At 42.6% G+C, this 27,120-nt stretch overlaps 1 protein-coding gene across 24 annotated transcripts in view; it reads left to right on the top strand.

Annotated features, from left to right (window-relative positions):
• The window catches only part of TENM4 (teneurin transmembrane protein 4), a 766,066-nt gene that overhangs the window by 337,687 nt on the left and 401,259 nt on the right, over nucleotides 1–27,120 (top strand). For all 24 annotated transcript variants that reach the window (XM_039490391.1, XM_039490320.1, XM_039490356.1 and 21 more), the window contains one exon: nucleotides 4,852–5,121. In XM_039490391.1, coding sequence (XP_039346325.1) covers nucleotides 4,852–5,121 — 270 coding nt within the window. The remainder of the gene's footprint in view (nucleotides 1–4,851; nucleotides 5,122–27,120) is intronic.

Genomic DNA, 27,120 nt, shown 5'->3' with positions numbered 1-27,120 from the left:
ATCTGTTTTATCAATCAGTTCAAGTTCACTTGCTGCTGAGGCTGTGGAACAGGAGTACATGTTCTCCGGTATGATAGCACAGCAGTGGTATCTGGATTAATTGATCACAGGCTTGCTCTGTGCTCTCTGAGCTGGCTCACAAGGTTTGCTGGAGCATATGAGCCACGAGTATCCCTGCCTGTCAACTCTGTCAGAAAGCTTAATCTATTTTAGTTAATTACATAGGTGTGAAGTTCACAAACAGTTTATGTACTCTGAGCATTCCAGACCAGAGTGCCTCAACCAGCTGAACCACGGTTATTTTCTTCTCACGCTGAAAAGTTTTTTCTCCGCTTTTATTTGGAGCTGGTGTCAAGTTTGTTGGTCTATCACTCTATCTCCTTCTGTGCACCGTCCTCCCTTCCCTCTTTCCACTGGGAGCTCCATAGCTAACTGAATTAAGCAGGTGTTTCCCTATTAGGAGAAAAAACAAAATGCCATCTGCCTGTGGTTAGTGGATCATTCACTGTACAGAAGTTATTGCAGGAGAGAGTACCTGCTAGAAGAGGTCTTTTGCTGGGCCAGCTAAGCGGTGACCCACAAAACCCAGAGTACAGCTTAGAACAGCGCTGTTAGTTGTGTTGGCCAGTTTTGTATAACATCAACAGATGGAAACTTGAGGGAAATCACAAGCTTTGACATGGCTTTAGAGTAGGGATGGGAGCAAAACTCAGCCCTGGGTCCAAAGTCAAGGTCCAGAGTGGAACTTGGTATCTCTAATGAGCAGAACCGAATGCACCTGAACATAATGTTTCACAGTCCAGCACGAGACACAGCTGTCTCTGGGTTAATGCGTTCAAATTCAAATCATTGTAGAAAGCAGTAGGAGCTGAGAACTCGCATCTGAACAGGGATCTGCATCCTGAGTTTAGATACGGGGTTTTAGCCCCTTTTGATAATAAAAAATGAGACAGGCTTTTCTGCCACAATAAATTTTGGTAGCTGTAATAATTAGAACCATCTTAGATTTATTACAGAACTTCTGATAGTGCTTTTCTAGTTTAGTGTACAAACTATGTCCAGTGAGAGTTTGAAGTCATCAAAGGTACGTTACGCTGCGAAAAACCCAAACAAACCTGGCAACGAGTCACAAAGCCTGAGTCAACTGACTTGGGCTTGCGGGACTTGCACTACAGGGCTAAAAAGAGCAGTGTAGATGTTTCCGTATGGGCTCTGAAACCTGGTTAAGAGGGAGTGTCTCAGAAGCTGGGCTTCAGCCTGAGCAGAAATGTCTATGCTATTTTTAGCTCTGTAGCATGAGCCCCATGAGCCCAAGTCAATCTGGGCCGTGAGACTCACCGCTGCAGGGTTGTTGGGGCTTTTTTTGCAGTGTAGACGTTGTGATGCAGGCAGATCAGGTGCCAGCTCATGCCAGAGCCACAAGCCAATTCTCTTCTGTTTTAGTATAGATCAAAGTGATTGTCAAATGTACGCGAGTGTATTTGGTGTTTAAGCTTCATGAAAACTAGTGGGAAGTTACTTGCATTGCTTTCAATTGTCTGTATCCTGTTATAATGTAGTAGCAAACGTTTACATTGTGTGTACCCCTGTAACTAAATAACCCATCCAATGAGGAAAGCCTGGTGGAGTGCAAATGAAGAATTTTGACAGAAAAGTGCTAATTTCAAAGCAAGTGATGATCGGAAGTCATTAAAATGCATTCCTCACTCCATCATCAAAAGAGTGAGAGTGACACTGTCAGCTTGTTTTCTGTGAGAAGGAGTGATGTGTGGATTCAAGGAAAGGTCCTGCATCTCTGGACTGTTGGGACTCTTACAGTGAAGTGTACCAGAAGCAAAGCAGTGATCCCCAGAGACAATCTGGATACCTTGAAAAGATGTTTTGGGAAACTGGCTGTTTATTACATCTCTGCCACCATTTGGAATTACAAACAGTGACTCACCTGTGCATGGTTTTTTTTTTACCTGCTTTAACCTCTCAATAACTCACATTCTTTTTTCATAGCTAATAAACCTTTAGTTAGTGTATTATAGGATTGGTTGCCAGTTTTGTTTTTGGTGTAAGATACAGAGTACCAGTTGATCTGGGGTAAGTGGCTGGTGTCTTGGGACTGGGAGCAAATTGATGTGTTGTGATTTTTTGTTTAAGTGACCGTTATCACAGCATTCACTTTGTCTGGGTGGCAAAATAGGCTGGAGTGTCTAAGGGGACTGTCTGTGACTCCATGGTAAGACTGATATAATGATCCAAGAGTTCACATTTGTCACCGGCTTGGTGAAATCTAATTATAGAACATACCACGAGCACGGAGTATTTGCCCTGTTTTCTGACAGTCTGCCATGAGGTAGACACTCACAGTTGTGAGCTGCTCCAGAGAGCATGACACACGTGTCCCAAGAGTTCGGCTAAGCAGAGAGATCAGGATTGGTCTCTACAAGAATCGCTTTGCCTACAACTGAAATTCAGCCATCTCTAAGGTGAAACATGGTAACTGTTTAACAGTGCGTAGCAACAGGATGTGAGAACTGCCATATCCAAGTGAAAGTACAAGGGAGGTTAGTTAGGAAGAATATAATTACCCAAGTTGGAGTTTGGCCAAGACACCGGGTCTAATGCCCCCTACTGGTCCAAAACATTCCTTAAATCCATCAGATTGTGGCATGCTGTAGAGCAAAGGCAGGGGTGCATTATGTCAGGTAAATGCACAGTGCAGATAAAGTCATTCACAGGATGCCAAAGTCTTTTAAAGTCTTTGAATGCTGAAAAAAGAGAATGTAAATTAATAAAAAAATGTGGATTAGAATGGAGCCAGTAATTGCTCCACTAATTGCTCTCCCCAGTTTTTCAGCATAAGTTTCTGAACAGAGTGCTAATAACTGAATCCCCATTCACACTGCCTGGGACTGATTATGAAGCTCTGCAGGTAACTAGACATGAACTCAGAAGTCATTTTCAGGTTATATTTTTAGCCAGCAAAACAATTGCATCTATTTGCAGCCCAATAACTTCTGCTGTGATTGTGTCAGAGTGAATAAGCTAAGCTGGGCTGAGAGTGGTTAGCATTTGGAGCTGAGACCTCCGAAGAAAACCTAGGTCTCACAAGATGTGGTTTCAGTGATTCAAGAGTTGGCACACTCACCTCTGAGTCAGCTCTGAATCAGTGCTCCAGGACTATTTGACAGTGCTGGATATTAGTGGATATGGAAAATAAAATCCTAACCATTGCTGATCAGTAAATGTCCCATGTTACTTCCCCCAAGAGAGGTGTGTTCTGGTCAAAATCTGTTTGGAGTGATTATATTCTGTCTGTCTTAACCGCCCCCGTTTCTCCCCTTTACTTTTAAATTGGATAAATTTGGTCAAGGCACTATTGTCTATTACTTAAAGGAGGGGACAAAGAGGCAGGAATTTTATCACTATGTTGCCTTGGGAAAGTCATCTAACCTGTCTGCTGTTATCCATATCTGTAAAATGGGACAATAATACTCAGCTACCTCTCAATGGGTTAACTTAACTGATATTTGTAAAGTACATTGTAAGGCACTGTATAAATGCTGGGTAGGATTTTTGTGTAGTTCTGCTGTGTGCTGCTAAGCAGCTGCTGTTCTTTGTGTTTAGTTACTTTGCTCATTTGCTGGTTCGCTCACTGTGGATGAGGTTTCCTGGTGCATGAGGATGTGAACACTACTTATTTATACCTTCGCAATACTTTGCACTACTGCGGTGAACATTGTTCCCATTTTGCAGATGGGAAAACCAAGGCACAGAGAGGTTAAGTAACTTGTCTGATGTCACACTGGAAGGCTGTAATACAGCCAGGAAGCAAACCACATCTTCCAATTCCCATGCCTGTGCTTTAACCACAAGACCATTAACATTATCCAGCTCTTCGTGGGGAAAGGTGGACTAGTTGCCATTTATTTTTAAAAGTAAATGACAAAGCCAGCTATTTATGAGTGTGTTAGTAAATATTCCAAGAAACCAAAGAGGAAACAAATCTGTTACAAGAAATGCCAGAACCATGATAGTCCTCACAGGAAAGAATATGAAAAGTAGCTGGTGTGTGTGTGTTGTTATAAATATTCATAGTAAATTACAGATGAGATGGTGGAGACGTGTTTTGTTCACTGGGACTGAAAATTCACTGTTCATTATACCACGGTGTACAGAGTCCTATGTTAGGGCTAATAACAGGTGTCTCATCACTTGTTGAGTGACACTGCTCATAGTTAATAGCTTCATAGTGTTTTACATTCTCATAGTACTGTTCAAACGCCTCACCGAATCCTCACAATAGCTGAAGCGGGAGGCAAGGCATATCATCACCATTCTTCAAATGGTAACGCTGGCGCAGAAGAGTTAAGGGCCCCATTTTCCAAAGTGGCCACTTTGAGTGCCTCAATTGCTGGCTGGCTGACTTGAGACACCTAGGGCTTGGTTTTCAATGGTGCTCACCAACTCTGACAATCAAGACTTAAGAGCCTCAGCTCAGGCATCCAACATTAGAAGCAAGTTTTGAACATTGGGGCCTGAGTTGCTTGCCGAAGGCCATGCAGCAAGTCACTGTCAGGTAAGGGATTAGAACTCAGGAGTTGCTGTCTCCTGCTCTTGTGCTGAGAGCACTCGACTATAGAATCATAGAAAAGTAGGGCTGGAAGGGACCTCAGTAGCTCATCTAGTCTAGATCCCGGCGCTGAGGCAGGACTAAGTATTATCTAGACGATCCCTGACAGGTTTGTCTAACCTGTCCTTACGAACCTATACCACCTGCTTATCCACTAATCATTCATATGCTGGACAGAAGAAATATTCCAGTTTGATTAAAAACTACAATTGCATGTTCTCTCCTAGGAGCCAACTTCTCTTTGCGAGAGCTGGGCCTTGACGATGCCATGCCCACACATGGGACTTTATACAGGACTGATATAGGGCTGCCTCACTGCGGCTACTCCATCAGCGCTGGCTCAGATGCTGACACCGAGGCAGATGCCGTCATGTCGCCGGAGCACCCGGTGAGGCTCTGGGGACGCAATACTAAGTCAGGCCGCAGCTCCTGTCTCTCGAGCCGAGCCAACTCCAACCTCACGCTCACCGATACGGAACACGAAAACACTGAAACTGGTAAGTGACAACTCCAGATGGGCCTTCACAAATGCCTCTCTTCATAGTCCAATTTTAATCTGCCTTGATTTTTGATCTGATTAGGAGAAGGGAGGAAAATGCTCTTAATCGTCCCAGGGTGTGGCCTTTTGCACTGCCATGCAAAATGTTAATTAATGAACTTCTTGAGAGGCTCCTACTTATTCATTACAAACTGGAGATCAGTAAGTGGCCGTGTAATACCCCATCTGCTCTTCATAGGAGCATTTCAGACAAAAGGCATTTCAGACAAAAAGCATTTCAGACAAAAAGCTTATCTCTTGTGCAGATTTTTGGGCTGATAGTTTTCCTCCCTTCCTGTCTGGTTCCTTGACAGTAGCTGCGTGGTTTATGTAAATAGGCTCGCTGCTCTCTGATGGAAGCGACTGTGAAATATTTTTAGAGACTTTTCCTTTGTGGGAACTCAAAGCTGAAGGTCATGATTTTTTTTTTATTTTTGTAGCCTTCTCTCCCCAGCTGCAGAGACTCCTGCGGGTTTGGCTGGTGCAGGAGCTTTTTGGTCAGCAGTTCTGCAAGTCCATGTGGGAAGGAGGGAGAATTTTTATACAATTGTGGTTTGACCCTAGTGTTCAGACAGCCCTGTATCTTTGCACCTTTAATTTAATTGCTGCGTCTTAATATAGCTGCTGTCTGCTAGCCCCTCTGGAGCTTGGGCTCAGCAAAGGAGGCTGACATGAAGTGACTGCATTGTTTGTTCTCTTTATGCTTCTTGATACGAGTATTGTAGTGACAAATTAGAATGATTTTTACTTGGGAAGCCACGACAGGGTAAGGCGTACGCCACCCACATGATTTTCTGTTTAATTCCAACAAAATTACAGCTGAGGCCTATTAAGGTCTTGTTAAGTGATAATGATATATGTTAGACAAGGCTCAAAGATGATAACCCTCTGTTAATGGGATTTAGGAACGGTTTGATATGTTTTTTCATTATCTTTACAGTACTTTTTTTTACTCCTTAAGTGCTGCATCCTCAGCAGGGTCACACCCATTATGGCAGGCGAGCTGTTTCAATGGAGTAGCAAAATCAGCAGTTTTAGTTCCAGCCTTGGGCTATGTTGTCTAGTGTTTTGCTAAGTGACCTGTGGAACAGTTGGGTGACTTATGGGATCTTGATTTTGGGCACCTTGTTAGGTCTTTATTAATAAACAAAATCAAACCTTTACATCCCTATTTCATTCTCTTGTAGTCTGGTCCTTATCCTGCATCCCTCCCCATGGTATCTGAGCAGTTGTGATCCTGTCCTTCAGCTTTCTCTTTTACTCATGCCCACTAAGAAAAGCAAACCACAGAGATTTAGGCTTTTTCACAGAAAGAGGGGAGGAACTACATTAGCCTCCTAGAGTGTTTTTCAGCAATACATCTTTAAAAAATGGATCCAGGCTTCCATAATGTGGTCTCTATTGGTGCAAATGCAACTTTGCACATCAAAATCACTTGCATGTGAAATTGTTACACGTTAGCACTGGTGCCCGAAATTGATAGGATATACAGTCACATATGTCTAAATACATATCTACCAGATCACTCTCATTACCATGCTATCTGCAGGCCTAAAATGAACACAACTGAGTTATGTGCATGTACATTCTGTCGCTTGTTTGTTCAAATAAAAGTTTGTAACATTTTCACAAGCAAATGACTTGCATCTCTGATGCTACAGTTGCAGAGATGGAAGCCTGCTTGAGGCCACTTTAAAAGTTTGGTCTAGAAAATATGAAGGTTGTTGGTTTTTCTTCTTGGCAACTGGGCTTCTATATCCTAAACTATCAAGCAGGCTATTTTGAGAAACCCCAGATTTATGGGAGAAATGTTTCAGAGGACATGAGATGTGTACAGCAACATAATGCAATGACTCAGTCTACAGGATACCTTTGTTAGTCAATATTAATTGTTGACAGTATTGATAAAAGCTATAGCCTTTAGCTGAACTCAATATGGAGCTTTATGAAGCTGCCATGAATAGCAGGTTTTATGGGGTTCATTAAAACCAGTTTTTCCATTGCAGGTTAATGTCAGCAATTTTTATGTTCATTAATTATCCAAAATAAATAAGCAATATTGACATCTAATGTCTGTAAATCCCAAGCCTTCTGGGCAGGTTTATAGTTAGGCCATAATTGTGTTTTTGCAAAATGAAATATTTGGTTCTTCACATTCAGAAGCAGGTTTGCACAAGTGCCAATGGCCTTGGAGAGAAGGCTTACTTTGGGTTAGTAACTACCACCAGAATCCATCCTCTAGGCCTGGGGAAGACAGCTCCAATGGTGTTGGTTATGTGACGTGTATAATAGTCCGCATACACAAAACCACGCGCGCAGGCAGCAGGCATGGAAAACCATGAGATGCTGTGACTCAGCTGGTCCCAGTCTTTTCAGGCAGGCGAGTGCATTTGCTAGACTAAGTGCTTATCTTCGCTGCAAAGGTAACTCAAGTTATAACTTGGCTGTTGCCTCGAACTTGAGACCCATCCACACACACAACCCTTAGCTCAAGTGGTGGTTCTTTTAACTCAGATTGGCTGGCCCATCAGGGGTATAAGCTATCGCTTGAGTTAGAGCCACCTGCTAATTGCTAACATGATCGGTTTGTGCTGTTAACCCAGTCATCAGTGCAGCTCCAGTGTTATTTTATAGTGTGGCTGCTCTCACTGGAGAGGAATTAACTAGACTGTAAAGAACTTGAGTTAACTCTGCTGTGAAGACCTAGCCTAAGGCTTTACAAGACAGTAACTTCCTTATCCCTGTCTCCTGCAGTGTCTCCCTAGCTTAGTGATGTACCAGCCTCTCCACTGCTATATGCCTCAGTTCCATAGGAAGTCCTATAACTCTATTGGTTTGAATCCAGGAGTTTGGCATCCTGTCAAAGACTAAGGGTTTTGAGCAGTTCGAGCTCCCCTGCAGGTTAGAACACTCACAGTGTAGGTGTGGGAAGTGTTGATGTACCACGGGTCACCCCAGGGGATCGATCTTGAGTTCATCATTCAGGTCAGTACGAGAGCTGTAGTGGAGTCTGTGACCCTGATCCAATAAAACCCTAATACAGTTAATTGTTAATGTTAAACATGTCACTAGTCCCAATCCTGGATCAAGGCGTGTGAGATGAAGGGACATTATTTTGCTGGGTAGCAATGGAAGAAGCTTGAAGTGTCTGTACGGATTCCCTTCCCACTAGGTGGAAACTACTTCTTACTGTTTTCTGAGCAGGATTACACTACAACTGGCTGATAACATTTAAAAAGAGGTCTGTGTGAAAGGGGAGTTCCATCCTATTTTAAAAGCAACAGACATTTTTTTCAGCGTCTGGCTGTTGCAAAGAAGTAAGTAAGTTTTGTTTTGTTTTGTTTGTTTTTACTATTAGGATTTCGTTTTGGCTCTGTGTTGTTCTGTAGCAAGGTACACACGTGGTTAAACATGAGAGGGAGTGAGAGAGAGAGAGTTCTTCTTCATTAGCTGTACTAGTCAGCAGTGCTTAATGTCATACATGTGCAGAGTGGAGCTGATGTTTCTCTCTGTGATCATTTCCTCTGGGGAACAGTGTGGGAGCAGCATCAGGAGGCCAGAAGGAGCTCAGAGACAGGATGAGTAACATCAGATGACTCAGAATGGTTCAACATCACCAGATACTGTACAGAACCAACTGCTCAATTATGATATATTCTACAAAGGAATTATTATTGCTGCGGAAGAGGTACAGTGTAATTATCTTGTCCGTCTGACTTGGAGATGGGCACAAATAAAAATCTTAGATTCAGTCACCCTTGAACTTGAGAGGATTTTAGATCCAGATCCATAATTTGTGTCCTGGACCCCTGGCTATCTAATTGTGCTTTATTGCAGGTGGCACTTGAAAAATTGAGAACCCCATGCATGAAACCAGTCTGATTTTTTTTTCCTCTTTAAAAAACTGCATGTGATTTTTTTGTTCACCAAAGGGGCCAGAATAACACCACTGGAGCTCAAAGTTCTAAATGTAACCATGGAATGGATACAGTATAATCAGTGTAGTGCAGCATTCCTCTTACACCACCCCTTTAAAGTGCCAGTTCTGTTCAGGAAGGGTAGTTGAATCTCAACATCCATTTAGCTTTTGGCTCTACTAGTGAAATTGCTGATTAGTGCCAAATGTGGCGATGGTGGCTATAGTGATATGGACACTTGCTCTTTGGTGACAAGATTAAGAACACTGATTCATTCCACGCAGACATTCCAACACCTTTTAGATAGAAATTAATTTTCTTTCAGTCACTACTGGGTTGCATTTAAATGAACTTTGTGAAGCTCTCATGAAGATTGGCCAGGCAAGGAGCAATTCTGCTCTCCCAGCCTTACTAGGACGATGGTGAAAAAATGAATGGTATTTTGCTGTCCCATCAAAACAGATGGCTTACTCTGCTTGGTTAAATATGCTACGTGACCTTCTTTACCACCACCAGGTTTCCTGTATATGTTTCTGTTCTTTTATGAGATCAGAAAGTTGTCATGATGATCAAACCACACACATCAAAATCTCATCTGCTTTTTGCAAACATTTTCTCTTTAGAGCTATATTACAACAGCTAAGGCAATCTCTGTCAAATTGTGCTTATTTTTGTGGGTTTTTCTCATTCCTTGCAGTGGTCTGTTATCCATCCATCTGATGTAGTCCATAAATACCATCAGTGGCTATATCCTTGATCCACACCTTGTAAATCATTCTGAATCTCTGAGGGGGGATAATTTTTTTTCAGATTTCCTTGATTCCCAAATCATGTTGATTCAGTTCACGGCCCAAAATACAATTCAATACATTAGTATAATTAGCAGCACCAGAATTACTGTGTAATCTTAGCATTACAAATTATTCTTTAATACCCTTGTTGATTATCAGTGGTGACTTTTCTTTTTATTACCAAGTTTTGCTGACTAATTTCCTTTTAGGCTTCATACACTCTGTTGTTAATATATTACTCAGATTGCAGCAACATCATCTTTTTTCAGAATTAAATAATGCATTCTAAAGTACTTTCAGTAAATGAGTGCATGCCTCAGATATGTTTACTCTCATTTTCAAATGGCGTAGGCAAAAATGTGATACTCAGAGTAGGAAGATTTAAAAAAGATGTAAAAAAAAATCTTTCTTCAAAACAAAAATACCCGATAGTTTCTCATACTTTCCCTATACTTTTTGAGTAAATAGAGACTAGAATAAATCAGAATTATGTAGGCAGAATTAGAGGCTTGTTGGCTGTCATTCATCCCTTGGTTCACCTAGCAATGACATTATATTAACAAGATATCTCAGCTCGAAATTAAAACTGGCCAAAAGCCAGATGCAAGATAAATTGCATAGGATAGCAGGGAACGTAGGAGAATTGGAAAAACAAATGGCCTAATCCAAGACTCATTGCAATCACTGGGAGTCACTGACTTCAGTGAGATTTGGACCAAGTACAAAGGATCCTTCTCCTACATACTCTAATACTAGCCCAGACAATTAAGATTTCAAGAGCAGTAAGTAATTCTAATAGTCTATTGGGACTACCTAGATATTGCAGTCTATAATACCCCCTTTGTGGATGAAGCTGTTCTCAATCATGGAAGCCCAGATGATGACCAGGAATAGGGGAGATACCTCCATTTTCTCAATCCTCTAGGCTGCTGATACTCTCATGAAGTGCACTCTGCCTTGAAGGAGACTTTAACTACATAAGCCTCCCAAATGCTATCTAGGCACAAGATCGGAGAAGAGTAGATACCTCTTGAAAGATGGAAATGTGTGAAATTGTCTTAGTCTAATGATATGGAATAGTCTTTAACACAGCTTTATCTTGGTAGGATACTAAATTGGTTGGATCAGAGACAGCAGAGCTATAATTAGAGCTGGTCGGGAATTTTGTGGCAAATTTTTCATCAGAAAAAAGACTAGTTGTTGAAACTGAATCTTTTTGCAGGAAAGGGTTGGCTTGATAAATTTCTCAGCTAAAAAAAATTGAAAAATGTTTTGAAAAAGGATTTCAGCATTTTCAAAAGAAATGTTCTGTTTGTGAAACAATTTTTCATTTTGAAATGTAAGCAAATTATTTAAAAAATGGTCACAATTCAAACAAAAACAATTTGAAATTACCTAAATGAAACATTTTGATTGACCTAAGCTGCTTTTTTTTCCAGAAATTTGCTTCATGAAAATTTTCGTTATTTAATGCAATAATAGGATTTTGATGTTTTTGTCCCATATTCAGAATGAGTATTTTTTTTTTTTTTTGAAATCTGAAAAATGTTCATGGGACAGGAAAACCATTTCCTACTTAACTATTATCTCCCTTTACATTCAACCAAAAAGCTGTCCACTAAGTAGAAAAACAGCCTTTAAAATCAAGAAACATTTGGATCTCTCTCTCTCTCTCTCTCTCCATTGCTGAATTAAGGACTAGGAGGCCAAAGCCCATTGAGGTCAATTTCATTGGGCTTTGAATCATATCCTACATTCAGATCAGAAGAAGCCAAAGAGTCTTGCAATTGTAGTATCTGATCAACTAGTCTCCAGAAAAAAAACAACTCTGAATGTGTCCCAATGGGAAAATTGTCCCACACTAACCTGTATATTGCTTATTGCTTAATTCTCTGCCTTTAAGGAACTAAGTCAGCATGCCATAAGGATAAGCTGCATGACAGAGGATGGTTTGTTGGTTTCACATTATTTATTACTATTATTATTACTCTGAAACTAGTTTAAAAAAAAATCCTCCAAACTGAGTAATAGATCACGGATGCTGACATAGGAGGACTTGTAGAAACCAAATATAAAATAATATATTTATATAAAATAATTATTTATGAATATTGCTGGTAACCTGCCAACTATTCTATACGTAAATCTGAGTGTAATGAGTTTTGATACCATTTCCCTGTGCCTTAAATAACTTTCTTCTCTTGGTTCCAATGCACTTGAGGGAATACAGGGAGGTACCGATACAAACATGCTGAGGAATATTTTAATGTCTTGCTGGCATGTCTGACCTCTGACAGGGAAGAACCTGTCATTGTGAAAGGGTAGATCAGGGCCCATATCCATTGCCAGCTGATCCCTCCACTGGAGACTGAAGTCTTCTGTTTATCCAAAATGCAGGCAGAAAATCATAGGCTTCCCCACTCTGTCCTCACATCACGCCTCAAACCTGGGCTGAAGGATCACATCTAGTCATACGATAGCAGCTCAGTCTGCATGGCCCATTCATGGGCCCGGCGCTTCTGTTAGGATGCCATTCTTGGTGTACTGTTGTTATTTATGTGCTAGTGGCTACGCGAACATAGGACGGTGCAGCTTCTGCCGTGGGAGTTTGTGATCTAAAACCCATCACATATCCTGTTCATTAGCTGTTAGATCATAATGACACTGACTCCAATCCATAGTGCTGGTCAAAAACACAAGACTAGTAATACTGTGACACTTTCGGTGTTTGCTGTAGATATAGACATGGGTCATAATTTACAAGGCAATGCTTGGTCATTACTAGCATGGAGTAGTTTTGAAAGGGTCTATTACCAATCCCCTCTATTAAAAAAGTCATCTAGTCCTCCCAGTAGAGAGTTTCTAAAAACAGCTTCAGATGTGTCGGGAATCAGGGCCTGCAGCAGAGCCAATCTCTGGACAACCTAACAAGCACAGCTGGCCTGTAGTAGGCTGCCTAATTGTCTACACCACCTGATTGGCTGGAAGCATCAGTGGACTTGTTCTTAAGCCCAGCAGTAGCAGCAGTTCAGTGGCTGTTCCAAGCATTTGCCCATGGCTGAGATAGCTCATCCTTTGCCTCACTCCAGATAACTCAGTTCTGACTCTCACCTCCAATTCCTGACCTCTGACTGTTGGGTCTCGCTCCTGGCCTCTGACTCCAGTTCTGACCATGGGCGCTGATTCCTGGCTGTGGGAGACCTAACCACTAGGCATGACCGTCCATATCTTGGTCACTAACAGAATGTGGCTCAGGCAACATATATCTGTTTATCATTAGCACTGAGTAAGAAGGCCAGTGTAGACATTATATGTTGTTTATGTAACTGGAAGGAAGGATAGTTTTGTGGTTAAGGCACTGGACTGGGACTCAGGAGATTCGGGTTTAGTTACTGGTTCTGATACAGACGTCCTGTGTGAGCTTGGCCTGGATGCACAAAAGAAGTTAGATGCCTAAGTCCCTGTCTCAGCACCACTGCGATGCCCAAAACTCCTGCTCAACCCTGTAGATGCCTGAACTCAGTGCCTACATTTTTGCAATAAACGTTCCCTCGGCACCTATGTTTCTCCACCGAGCTTGCACACCACTGCCTCCCTCAACATGTCCGGGCTCCTGTCTTCCACCTGAGCCCCGAGCGATTCACAAACCAGGAAAGATAGGCCACCTCAGGAATGTGCAGGGCCCGACTGTGCACATCTACTGGATTGGGCCCTTGAGGTGAGGTCATACAAAACACCTGGAGGGGAGGAGGAGGAAAACAACCTCCCTCACAACTTTTAGCCGAGTGATTAGGGTACTCACCTGGGATGTGAGCAGCTTGCGTTGATCTAACTATGTCCCTGCTCTCTGCTGAGAGTCCTGTTTCCCCCTGAGGTTCCGGTTCCCCAGTCCCCGCCAGGAGCATGGCAGTCGACTGGACTCTGGGCATGGATCTCCCCGCCAGAGGCAAGAAGCCCTGGGCGGCTGCCCCCTTGCTCCTGGCAGGGAACAGAGGGTGAGAAGCCCCAGGGACAGCTGGGCTCCCGGTAGGGAGCTGCGCAGAGTGGAAAGCCCTGGCTCTCAGCCCCCCACACTGCCCCTTTTCAGTCAGTGGAAGTGCTCCTGGTGAAGATGCGCACCTCCCACAGAAGGATGTAGTGTGGATATCAGCCTGCGGTGGCTGTGAGTCAGCCAAACATAGGTCGACTTAAGATTGTAGTGTAGATGTGGCCCGAGTCTCTCTTGTTGAAGATGTTACACTGTGGATAAATAACCAGAGTCATTGGACTGGGGGGGACAGGATCCTGCATCTCCCCCATCCTGGGTAAGTGCTCCAATCACTAGGCTATAGAGTCATTCTTATGCTGGGTCTTGTCTCTCTCACCTAGCACCCTGAACCTTCCAGGGTCTATATATAAAAATCTGTACTGTAGGTAGGGTGAAGGCTTTTACACCAGGAACTTTAACCCAGGTTTCACACTGCCTTGGGTGGAGACTGACATTTCTGTCTCCAGGCCAGGGATTTTCCAGGCTGCCTACTCTGTGCTATTCCCAGCACAGCTGCCTAAACAAGCCAGTGTGTGTTTTGCTTTCTCTTCAAAGGCTATAAACAGTATAATTTTCAGCAGTTACAAGTTATCACACAGCTCTTTCTAAGCAAGCACATTTATTCTTAAGTTGAAAGCATTGCAGTGAACATTAAACAGTTATATAAGAACCTACATGCATGCTAATAAGTTTACCAGAGATCATCCCCCTCTTCAACTCTTAACAAGGTCTCTGGTAGGAGTCAGTCCTTCAAACACCACAAAGGGGTTTTTGTGTTACAAGGTCATAACATCCTTAGCTCAGAGCTAACACACCCATGAATCAGTTAGTTTTTCCTTTTATACCGCTTGGACCTTTGATCGTGAGACTCCAGGAACAGGTGATCAGCTGACAATGGTCCTTTCCTTGTGGCTTAGCTTCAGAAAACTGGGTTTTTGCATCACCGGAGATGGAGAATTTGCATTCACCTCCCCCCTTGAGAGGTTACAGACAATCCCAGCCCACAATAACACATAAACCATTCATTTAATACAATGGACCCCAATGCTACTTAGACTTAATTCAATAAGGTCTCCTCAGGATATGGCAGGAAATTGCCCTGTCACAGTCTCTATGCTGATGACTCAGAGATCTGCTTCTCTCATCCACACTTGTCCGTTTCTGTCCAAACTAAAATCTCAGCCTCTGTCTCTGAATCTTTCTGTGGCTGCCTAGATGTCAGCTGAAGCTCAGCTTGGCTAAAACAGAGCTCCTAATCGTCCTCCCTGTCAAGGACTCCCCACTCCCTCATTTCTCGATTACTGTAGACAACACCACCTCCCAGCCAGACACTTGCTCCCATCAACCAGGCATCAGCTTTGACTCGGATCTCTCTCTGCGTCCTCACATCCGGGCTTTGTGTAAATGTTGCCAATTCTTATTCTTTCTTATTCATCCTCACAGCTCAGACTCTTGTCCAAGCTCATTTTGCGGCTTGATTACTGCAATATCCTTCTCTCTGGCCTTGACAAAGGCAGTCTGGCCCTTCTTATGTCCATTCACAGTGCTGCTGCAAAGATTATTCTCCGAGCCCGTCACTGTGGCCATGTACCCCTCGCTATGAATCCCTCCACTGGCTTTGCATCAAGCCGCTCGTATTCACTTTTAGCGCCCTTCACAGTTAGTCCACCCTACCTGTCATATCTCATTTGCTATTGAGTTGTCGGCGCTCACATCGATTAGCCCATGGTGCCAGCCTCCTCTGTCCATTTGTTACATTTTCAGACACCTTCATGCTTTCTCCCTTGCTACCCAACACAGCTGGGAGGTGCTCCTCATGAATATCCACCTTTAAATCCCTCCTCTAAACTCTCCTTTGTCGTGGTGAGTACAAAAAAACTTCACGATGGTTAGGCAGCTAAATATGCAGAGACCACTGACCTATCATGCTAACCAATATTGTTTCCATGTACCCCCCGTCTGTCTCTTTCCATTTGTTGTCTCTTGTCTAATAGTTAGAATGAAAGTCTCCTGGAGCAAGAGTCACCTTTGTGTTCTGTGTTTGTACAGCACCTATCACACTGGGATCCCGGTTCTTGACTAGAGCATCTAGGCACTTTGATACTACAAACAAATAAATAATAATGGCTCGTAAAAGCACTTTGAGATCATCTGGGATGAAAGCTGTTATATAAACATAAGCCATTAGTATTATTAATGCTTGAGAAAGCAAAGTGTTTTTGTCTGTGGTTGGTTCTAATCCATCTAGCCACTTAATAAGTTAAATTCCCAGTAGGAGAGATGACAGACAGAATGCAGCATAGGTTCAGATAGTTCTACAGGATCTGTGGACTCCCTTAAGGATGAGATGTTCTTATTTCTCAGATGGTTGGTTTGATCCTATGCCAAGAGAACTACTGTGTAATGGGTAGAAGAACTATTTCCATAGATATATGTAAGAGGGAATTGGTATTGTTACTAAACAAACCTTTTAAGACACCTAAAGCGGGGACTTGATTGTTAGAGCAGTGATTCTGGCTCTGAATTTAACACCACCTCTAAACATCTTCACCCCAATGTATTGAAATCCAAGGTTAGCATTCTGGAGGGCCAAGGAATGACTGCTCCTGAATGAGTGCGCTAGGTGAAGGAGAGTTAGCAGGGAGCATCCCCAAAGACATCCCCAGTGGTACTGCTTGTTCTCCATAAGCCTTAGTAAACAAAACATCTAAGCAGGCTGGAGCTGGGGGTAGGAGGGGAGTCGTCAGTGCCAGAACTAGCATAGGACTGTTAGGCTTTTGGGACAGGTGGGATGTCCTGGTGCACCTGCATGCTCACCCCCACCCTGTGTTGTGCCTTACAGGCACAATCTATCCCCAAACGATGCTCCCTTTGACACAGCAAACACACAGGACAATTTGGAGGTGTGCTCTGATGGAGCATGTTTTTATTGCTGTAGAAAATGTCTGTTGTGTGACTTTGAAAGCTTCATCCAGTTTCCTTACACAGTTTACAATTATTAACCCTCATTGCATGTTCAAAATCCTTTTTGAAAAAAACATCAGCCCCATTTCCTACTTCCCTGCTCCACCTGTCTTCCTTCCCAAGGAACCACTCAGGTGGCAAACCATCCTTTTCCTTTATTCCTATCAGTGTCTCTGGTCAAAGTTCCACCCATGTTCTTATTTTCTTCACTATGCTATAGTCAGCCAACAGATTTGTTTCGCTAGATAGAGAACAAAAGCATCTGCAAGCCAACTCATTCCCTTTCCAAAGTTCTTAGAGGGCAGCACTGGGGCAGAGTGGGAAAGAAAACTCTTGTCGAGTGTTAGAGGGATAAAGAGAACTCTTTTTTCCTCTCATTATTATTATTGGGAAGGTTCTCTTAGCCTCCCTACCTCCTTAGGGACTAGTAACATATTGAAAAGATCTTTCATGCAGACAGAGAACAAACACACTGAAGAGCTGCATCGGAAAGGAAAAAAATACTTACCAGTAATGGTGTTTGTCACAATCTCTCTTACTTTCCCTATCCTCCAAAGGAAGTTCTCTGTCACATGGAGCCAAATCTTAATGCTCCTTATTCAGGCAAACTTCTGTAGAAGTAAAACTATTTCCCCATGTTTATTCTCTCCCCAACCCCTTCCTTACATCTCCTTGTCAATTGCTGGAAATGGGCCATTTTCATTACCACTACAAACAGTTCTTTTTCTCTCCTGCTGACAACAGCTCACCTTAACTGATCACTCTCCTTACAGTGTGTATGGTAACACCCATTGTTTCATGTTCTCTGTGTGTGTGTATATATATATATGTCTTCCTACTGTATTTTCCACTACATGCATTCGATGAAGTGGGACTGTAGCCCACGAAAGCTTATGCTCAAATAAATTTGTTAGTCTCTAAGGTGCCACAAGTACTCTTGTTCTTTTTGCGGATACAGACTAACACGGCTGCTACTCTGAATTCTGTAGAGCAGATTCACTGAGGCCTAGCTTGAGTGGTGGACGTTTTACCTCTATATGGCGTGGATGACCATATAGGCTAGCTCCATTTGGTTCCTTCAGGTAGGGACTGATCAGAAAGATCACACTCCTCAAACACTAGGTCCCTTCCACTCAACAAATTGGCACAAGCAGTTGCCTTGTCTTGTCTGACGACTGAACAGAATCATCTCAGTTGGGGCCACGCGTGAGAGGAAGAGTCAGGCTCACAGTGGCAGAGTGAATTCACTTTTCATCCTACCAAGGTAGGAAAACTGACTTGCATGATGTGATGTGTGGCTGTCTGGATCAAGATTTTGATCCCGTCTGCTGTAATATAAGGATTGGCTCTGTCCAGACTTGTTCCGCCCTTCAATGCTATGTAGTTTGCATTGTACCAGTTGACTGCCACTCTCTGCCCAAGAGATGGATACATTCAGTGCTTAGTTTGTGGCAAGGCTAAGCCTGGGCACCTCTAGGCTTGGCAGCTCGTAACCCCGGCACCTCTAGGTTTGGCAGCTCATAGCCCCAGCACTTCTCGGCTTGCAAATCAGTTATGAATGTAAAAAAAAAAATATTACTTCGGCTCCAGCACCTAATGGATTGAGCCCCAGCACCTTTTTCATTACAACTTAAGCACTAGATACATTTCAATAGCTCTTGAGATCCTGTGAGATGAATGGCCTTGATGCCTTAAAGGTGCTTTTCTGTCTCTAGTATCAATGATGACTACGCCTTACACAGTTCTTGTGAGACAGGTATGTGCAAATCAGCTGAGCGTACGTGTGAACGAACAGCTACACACACAAATGGCCATTTGTGCATGCAACTCTCCTGTTTGCAGTTGCAGTCATGGTAATTATGCTTACTGAATTTTGAAAATTGTGCCCATCAGTGGCTTGCCCAAAGTCAGGGGCAAAACCTGGGACTAGAGACATTTCAGGAGATCTGAAGTCCAGTCCTCTACTCTATCCGCAGGCTTTGAGATGCTGAGTGAGGTTCTCCCCGGGTGTGTATTGGCATAGCTCCATTGACTTCAACTGTTGGACGATTGGAACTCCACCGATTTATGCTAGCTGAGGATCTGGCCCTCGAAATTCACACAAATGAAAAGAAGGCATTTTTCTGGGGGGCGTTAAATCTGATTTATTAAAGTCCGTGAAAAGGTACCTGTATAGCAATTGCCTTTTTCTGCGTTACAAAAAGAAATTGCACTCTAAGGTAACTCTGGTAATAAAAAATAAAGCTAGCACTACTGGTGCTTGAGGCACAAGGCAAAACAACAGTCTCATACAAGATATCCACTTGGTAAAATACTTCACCTAATGTCTCATGAAACGATGATTGAAATGTCAGGGTCAGTTGGGTTTAAGATGCTGAAAGACCTTGTCAACATGGTGGGAACAAAATGCAGGTTTTAGGGAGAAATTCGCAGAACAAATCAACTGGTTGATTTAAAAAGAAATTCTCTAGCCAATTCTGGAGATTCATACTCTGGAGGATCATAGAATCCTGCCCCAAAAAGGAGGGGCAAGAAACCCAACCCACCATTGCCCACCTCCTTCAAAAAAATTCCTTCCCCGATCCCACCCTTCCTGGAGGAAAGAACGACCCGACATGGCAATATGGCGCTCTATTGAAACCCAGGCATGGCAAGCCTAATAGCTGCTCACCCCTTATTATTATATCATATCATCCCATAATCAACCTATTATCATCTAAAGTTTATCTATCCATAATCTTTAAGAGGTCTATCTCCACTAACCTCCCTTCATGGACCCAGTTGTGCTATTTTCACCCCTCCCCTCCCCTGTCTAATTCCAGTATTGAACCTGACAGTTTATAACCTTCGTCCAATTTCAAGCCTTTCCTTCCCTGACTGATAATTTATCACACCTTCTCTAAATAATTCTTCTATCCTCTGATATAATAAGATTCTATTAGTTCTAATTATTTATCTTCTATTATTAAAAAGTCTTTCTTATCTCCAAGTCTCCTTTCATAACTTCTCCTCTCATATCCTTCCTTCCATTTTCTTCCCTTCTCCATTCCTCTTCTCGGATCATTTCGAAAGGCTTCACTCTACTTTTTTCTCTTAACTCAAATAAACATACTTCCATGGAGAGCAAATCTGCACGCCAACTAACACACCTAATATCTCACTAGTAATACCTGCGCCTACTGCCCTACAAGAACTGCTAACCTTATTATACCTTTTTAAACTCACATATAATGCAGCTTTTTTAATCACTCCTCCTATAAACATACTCATCTGCGATCAGCTTCTCCTCCATCTCTTCCACTCTATAACCTCTCAGCTTATTCCTAAAGTTCCACTCCTCAAATTTATTACATGCACTCTTACTAAATTCTACATTTACAATAACATCTTACTAATTTATTTCATAATACTCTTACTCATCTAAATCTCTCTATTACTCCCTGATCCATCCACACTGACATCCAAATCTCTTCCCCCAAATCACCCAGAGGTGTCGAATAACTTCCTCACCTTGGTTCCCAGGTCCCCAATAAATAGATTGAATAAAATCATAAAAAAAACCGGGCCTTCCCTCACTCCTTGAGGAACTCCTCCAACCCCCCTCCTCCCCTTATCAACCTCCCCCTTCCCACAATACTACCTCCTTTCTTTCCCTTTCTCCCATTCCCTATTCACCTCTTTTTTTCCATTTTAACCCCATTTTTTTTAATTCAGATCAATCAGTAATTCTTTTCATATAATAATCATATATTTAGAGATATACCGATTTCTGTCTAAAAAATCGATCTACAAGAAAAACCATTCCAAGAAGGAGAAGAATCTGATCGTTACCGTCGTACGAAAGATCTCTCAATATCCCCCAGATGCCATCACTCTCTTGCCATTGCCCTTCTCACTTTTTATTTTTTTTTCATTTTTTTTTTTTACTTATCTACAGATGACTTTAGACTTACTTCTAATACTTTTCCCTTTCTTTTTTCCAATAGACTTTTAGCTTAGCTATCTCCAATTTATACTTTCATTTATTAATTATTATAATTTATAAGGCAATATAGATTATAATCCATTAATATCAAATTTCTTTAATATTATTCCCTTAATAAGATAGGATGAAGATTATCCTTAATATTCTTTTATGAAGATCTTCTGTCTCAGATACCGCTTCTTCCTCACTCTTCATTCCATTCATATCCCCATTCCCATCCCTCCCTCATCCCCTTCCTTCACTTAATTATATAGCCTCTCGTCCAGATATTGTGCCATTATTGATTTTATTAAGATTATAATCTCATTTAAAGTTTTTAGCGTTTCCCTTCTTCTTCTTTTCTTCCTTTCTTATTTTCTTTTTTTAAAAACTTCTTATTATTACTTTTTATTTCCTGCTTTTCGCCCATTTCCTCCCCTTGTCTTTCTCCACTTTCTCCCACCCCCTCTGCCCTCACCCCCTCTCTTTCCCCTTCCTCCTAGGTTCCTTTTTCCATTCTCCCTCCTGTTTTTTTTTTTTTTTTTCTTTTCTGCTTTTTCTGCTTGCTCATCCAGCTCTTTTTAAACTGCCTGCTCTCGGCTTAAAACCTCCTTCCGGGGATCTTCTCCTCTCTCCCCCCCCTGACTGCAACAAACTGACCCCTTCCCAACCGAAGCCCCCCCCATCCTAAACCTAATCCCTAAAGTCCTTTTCCTAACTAGTACCTTAATAATTCCTTAATATTAGCAAATTAATCCCTTTTTAATCCCTCTCATCTCATATATTGATGATCATCTATTTATTTATTATTTATTTATTGATTATTAGCCAGTGATCACTGGTTGTCCCTTTGTCACAGTTGTGTCAAGGGTCTCTCCACTCAAAATCAAAAATCAAAAATAAATAAATCTCATCCAAATCCATTCCTCGACCGGTTCAGCAACCACTTGAAGGCTATCATTAGCTATATTACCTAGGAATAGCTGAGCATTTTATTATGCATCATATCTTTCCCAAGTATCCTATAGGAAGGAAGTTAAAGTCCCTCAAGTTTTTCAGTTTTTAAAGTGTTTAAAAAATTAAAAACATCCTCCAGCTCTATCTCTGGGTCCTCTCTGCAGCCCACCCAATCACTATCCTGGATGACTGGATGGTTTTCTTCTTCCTTTCTTCCCCAACCCCCACCCAGCCCAAACAGACTTTGTTATTGCCATTGTAGTTATCTCTCATTACATTTCATTTCATCTCATTATTATACCCCCCACCTTTACCTTTTTCTTTACTTTCTTTCTACACACTACACTTCCACCATACCCCTTCCCATCAGTCACAGTCATGGCCACCACCATATTTGTTTGTTTCTATTATTCGGTTTCAATTCCCAGACCGAGCAGTTCCTCCATTTGTTTACCTTTACCTGCATTGGTGAACAAACACAAACAAAAACATCCTAATTTTCCTCTTTCTCTCTCTTTCACTTTCAACTCGGTAGGACACACACACAGAGTATTCCTTGTTGATCTAGAATCTGTCCCCCTGTCCCCCTTACACTTACCCCCCCCCTCTATATATATCTGTTGTTATCTTGTTCCCACTCCCAATGTGAAAAAAATGGCGTGAGGAGAGCACACCTCTCTCCCTCCCTCCCCCCAGTGTCTAGTAAGCTCTTTTTTTAAGATGAGCCAGCAGCCTCCCCTCCCTAAAGTCTACTTCCTTCCCTACTTAGGTGGAGCCCATCCCTTGAGAACAGTTGTCTATCCCCAAAAGCCTCCCAGTGCCCATACATCCCAAAGCCCTCCTTGTAACACCACTCCCTCAGCCAACTATTAATCATCACGATCCTCTCACCCCTTTGGCGCCCTTCCCTAGGGACAGGATCATAGTTCAGTTTTCAGTGTCCCACTGTTTGGATTATGTAGTAAATATCAGAGTGCAGGAACTGAAGAGAAGGGGATGGAATATGATGGAGAAATCCAAAGTAGGAAACTATCTTTTAAAAAAGTGTCTCCCATTCATAAAAGAGAGACAATATTTGTGATGATATGCACATAGATATGTTTTCTTTAGAGATGGTGGGTAGTTCATTAGCCTCTAAAAATGACACCCACCTAATCATATCTTTTATTTAAAAAATAAAATAACACCTTACACCTGTTAACCTGTAGCTCACTCTTCAGTGAAGAGAGACTCCAAGGGTATGTCTACACCGCAACTAGACAACTGCAGCTGGCCCACGCTAGCCACCTTGGGCTCGTGGGGCTTGGGCTGCAGGGCTGTTTCATGGGTGAATACCCACTTCGTCGGATGCACCCGCAAAAGCTCATGCTCCAATACGTTTGTTAGTCTATACGGTGCCACAGAATTCTTTGCTGCTTTTACAGAGTTTGTAAATTGTACATAGATTCCCCAAACTGTCACATTGGTACAAAGGCTGTGTGCGAACCAGGCCTTGATTAAGTAGTAGTGATCGAGGTACAGGGTGTACCTGGGGACTGATGACCTGCTGGGAGGAGTTGATGAAGATGCAATGGAGAGCCATTAAAGTCAGCTAGCCATTGGTTCCAGTAATACCCTGCCCCTAGATCATTATTGCTAATATAGATGGAAAATGAAAATATAATATGTTTATGGATATTTTCTGGGTGATACAGTGTGTTAGTTGTACATATTTCAATATGTAATAAACAGTGACCCGTACCTCTTTATCAGCAGACAGGTTCATAAAATATGTCATCTGAGATGGCTTTGAAAGGTGTTTCAGTACTAAGCTCTCCATGTGTTTTGATATAACAGAGGCCCATACTTTATAGAGCACATAGGATGAAAGGCAGTGTAGAATTGTAATGCAGTATTATTACTACATCAGATCTGGATCTCCCTTTTCTTATGGATGAGCAATCAAATAGAAACTGGCCGGGGTCTCAGCCTTTGAAGGAAAAGTAGAATTCTTTTTGGATAGTGTTAGCACAATAGTAATACAAGGCAATATTTGTACTGGCACCTCTGAAATTTAACAGCAGTCATCATAATTTTTAAAAAGATCAATCGCATTATCTTTCATTGCACAGCAAACAGCAAAATCACAGAACGTTAGGACAGGAAGCGGCGTAGAATATACTATACCCAAATGAATCTGCAGGGGGAAATATTGGTAGGCAGAAGCGTACAAAGCAGCGTCTTGGTGAATTTCTGGGTGTTCTGTAAAACAGTGACAGTGATGTACCAAGCAGCAGCTTGAGTGGAATCTTAAACAGAAGGAGTATGTAATAGAGCACGTTGGTGAGATGCTCTTGTGAAGAATCATTCAGACACTACATGCCACAGTTGAACTGCCACCAGGGTACCATAATGCCTTTTCATGTTAGAATCATAGAATATCAGGGTTGGAAGGGACCCCAGGAGATCATCTAATTCAACCCCCTGCTCAAAGCAGGGCCAATCCCTAGACAGATTTTTGCCCCAGATCCCTAAATGGCCCCCTCAAGGGCTGAACTCATGACCCTGGGTTGAGCAGGCCAAGGCTCAAACCACTGAGCTATCCCTCCCTCTTGGAACGCTGCACTCTGAAAAGACAGTTCGACAATATGCATGCAGCAAATTCAGCTGGGAGAGTTTGCAAAATGTCTTTGTGGTGTATACTTGTTTACGTATAGGAAGAAAAGTAGGAAACCTGCTTTGGCCACTAAAGCTAGCTTATGGAGCAGGGGAAAGTAGAAACGAATCTAAGTGACTGCCCCAAGGTTCATAGAGGTTTAGCTCAAAGGATGGAAGAGACTGAAACCTAATTTTTAAAATATATTTCTGTACAGTTATTTTCTTAGTATGCAAAAAGAACAGCAGCCTATTGATTAGCCTTACGTTGCACTGGGCTGATTTCCTGAACAAGCTCAATATCAGTAACTCAAAATCTGGGAATAAACCAGTGAACATGGAGTGTGGTTGACCTTAACAATAACCTTCACACCATGTCTGTGGTAAAAGGGAAGAGCAAGCATTGAAGATGATAATGAAGGCACTTGTTTTAGTGCATATTAATATGCACAGCCATTAAACACTCTTCCTGCTAGATTTTCATTTCACGAGCAAATTGGATGAGACTTAAAAGAGCATGGGGTGAAATACTGATTTCTAGATCCATTTCTGATGCCTGAATGTCCTTTATTGTGACCAAAAGATGTCAACAGTAAAGGTAATAAAGAACACTGTGTTGGAGACTTGAATTATTTTATGGCCTCTGCCACTGACTTGCTGTGTAACTTTGGGAAAGTCATTTCACCTCTCTGTCCCTCTGTTTCCCCTATGGGAATATTGATATATGCCCTTCTTTATAATGTGCTTTGAGATCTATCTAGGTTGCTTACTGCTGAGGTGGTGGTTTTTATTATTATTTTTTATTATACAATCTTTACATGATTAAAAGATGACAGCAGAAGCTGCTCTCCTGCTTCCATGATAGCCCTGCTGTGATGGAATTAGCACACCTCTGTATTTGGAACTGATGAAATTGCTGCTGGAATCCTGTGTCCACCTCTGGTGCTCACAGTTCAAGAAGGATGTTGATAAAATGGAAAAGGTTCAGAGAAGAGTCATGAGAATGATTAAAGGGTTGGAAAATATAGACTCTAGGAGCTCAATATATTTAGTTTAACAGTGAGAAGATTAAGGAGTGACTTGATTACAGTCTATAAGTACCTACATGGGGAACAAATATTTAATAACGGGCTCTTCGGTGCAGCAGAGAAAGGTATAACATGATCCAATGGCTGGAAGTTGAAGATAGACAAAACCAGACTGGGAATAAGGTGTATATTTTTCATGGTATTAATCACTGGAACAATTTAACAAGGATCGTGGTGGATTCTTTATCAGTGGCAATTTTATAATCAAGATTGGAAGTTTTTTCTAAAAGATCTGCTCTAGCAACTATTTGGGGAAAGTTCTCTGGCCTGTGTTACACAGGCGGTCAGACTAGATGATCACAATGGTCCCTCCTGGTCAAAGAATCTAAGATTCTGTGAGTGCACTGATGGAGATGGGTTCTATATAAATTATCATTTATAATTTGTATAGCATTGAATGTACGCTAGCTGCTGGGGGTGAGATTTTCAAACATGCATAACGGGTTTAGGAGGACAAGGCTCATTGAGAACCAAAGGGATAGGTGCTTTTGAAAATCCCACCCTTTATATTTACAAAGCTAGGCCCAGACTATGACAGACCCAAATGTGGGTGCACAGGATGGAGAGAGCATCCAAGACACGTCTTCTCGCTTGTGCACCCTCCACAAACTCCTGTCAAAATCACAATTCTTGCTCCCAGGCAACATGGGGATAGCTCCCTCACTACACCTACACATCCCCCAAACAGTGGGAGGGGCAGGGGTGAAAGTAAAATTGAAAACTTACCAGTATGAGGCTGGCTCCGGGCCCCACCCCCCAGAAGGGGCAAGGCCTCGGGCAGAGGGCGTGGGGCTGAGGGTAAGTGTCCCCCAGCCAGCCCTTCCAGGCTGCCTGGCCTGCGTCGCACAGGAGTTCAGTGGCGATTTAAAGGGCCTGGGGCTCCGGCCGCCACTGCTGCTACCGCAGCGGCAGCCGGAGCCCCGGGCCCTTTTAAGTCACTGGCCCCAGGGCAGCTGCTCCTTTTGCCCCCTGCCCCTGGCGGTAGCGCTTTAAAGTAAAGTGTTAGGGGCCAGTACTGGCAGTCACTTTTTACCGGTACACCGTACCAGCCCGTGCCGCCTTACTTTCACCCCTCGGGGGGCGCAGGGGCATGGCCTCTCCCCCCTCTCCATGGTCCATGAAGGGGTGACATGGCAGGAGCACCTCCTCCTGTGCCTTCCCAGTGTGACCTTGCCCGCAGAGCAGACTCCTGCCCCGTGGGCACATTCGAGCCCATTGTGTATAGAAACAGGTGCTGGCGAGCAGATGGATGTGGGTGCCACTTCCACAGCTATACGCACAGGTACAAATGCACTGTAAGACACTGGAGAGGTCAAGGCCAGACAAGACTCAGACTAAAAATGTGAAAAGAAAAACAAATGATTAACAACGAGAACAGTGGGCTAATCTAAATCTCTGTCCTCTTCACTCAGTACCGTGTTCCATTCCGGTTTGTCGGTCTAAGGCAGGAATTTTAACAAGACCTCCATTGCAGGGCTTCCTTGCACAGTTTTGGTCATTGTCCAAACACGGTCTCGGCCGATCAGAAGGACGTATGCTGATGGCAGGGAGTCATAAAGCAGCTGAACTCTGACAAACCCCAGCTATCACGGAAGAGTCGCACCTTCCTCTCCCAG

This window comes from Mauremys reevesii, linkage group 1, assembly GCF_016161935.1.
Source record: "Mauremys reevesii isolate NIE-2019 linkage group 1, ASM1616193v1, whole genome shotgun sequence".
Taxonomy (NCBI): Eukaryota; Metazoa; Chordata; order Testudines; family Geoemydidae; genus Mauremys; species Mauremys reevesii.
Note: the sequence above shows the minus strand (reverse complement) of the source record. Positions and strands in the feature narration are given on the sequence as shown.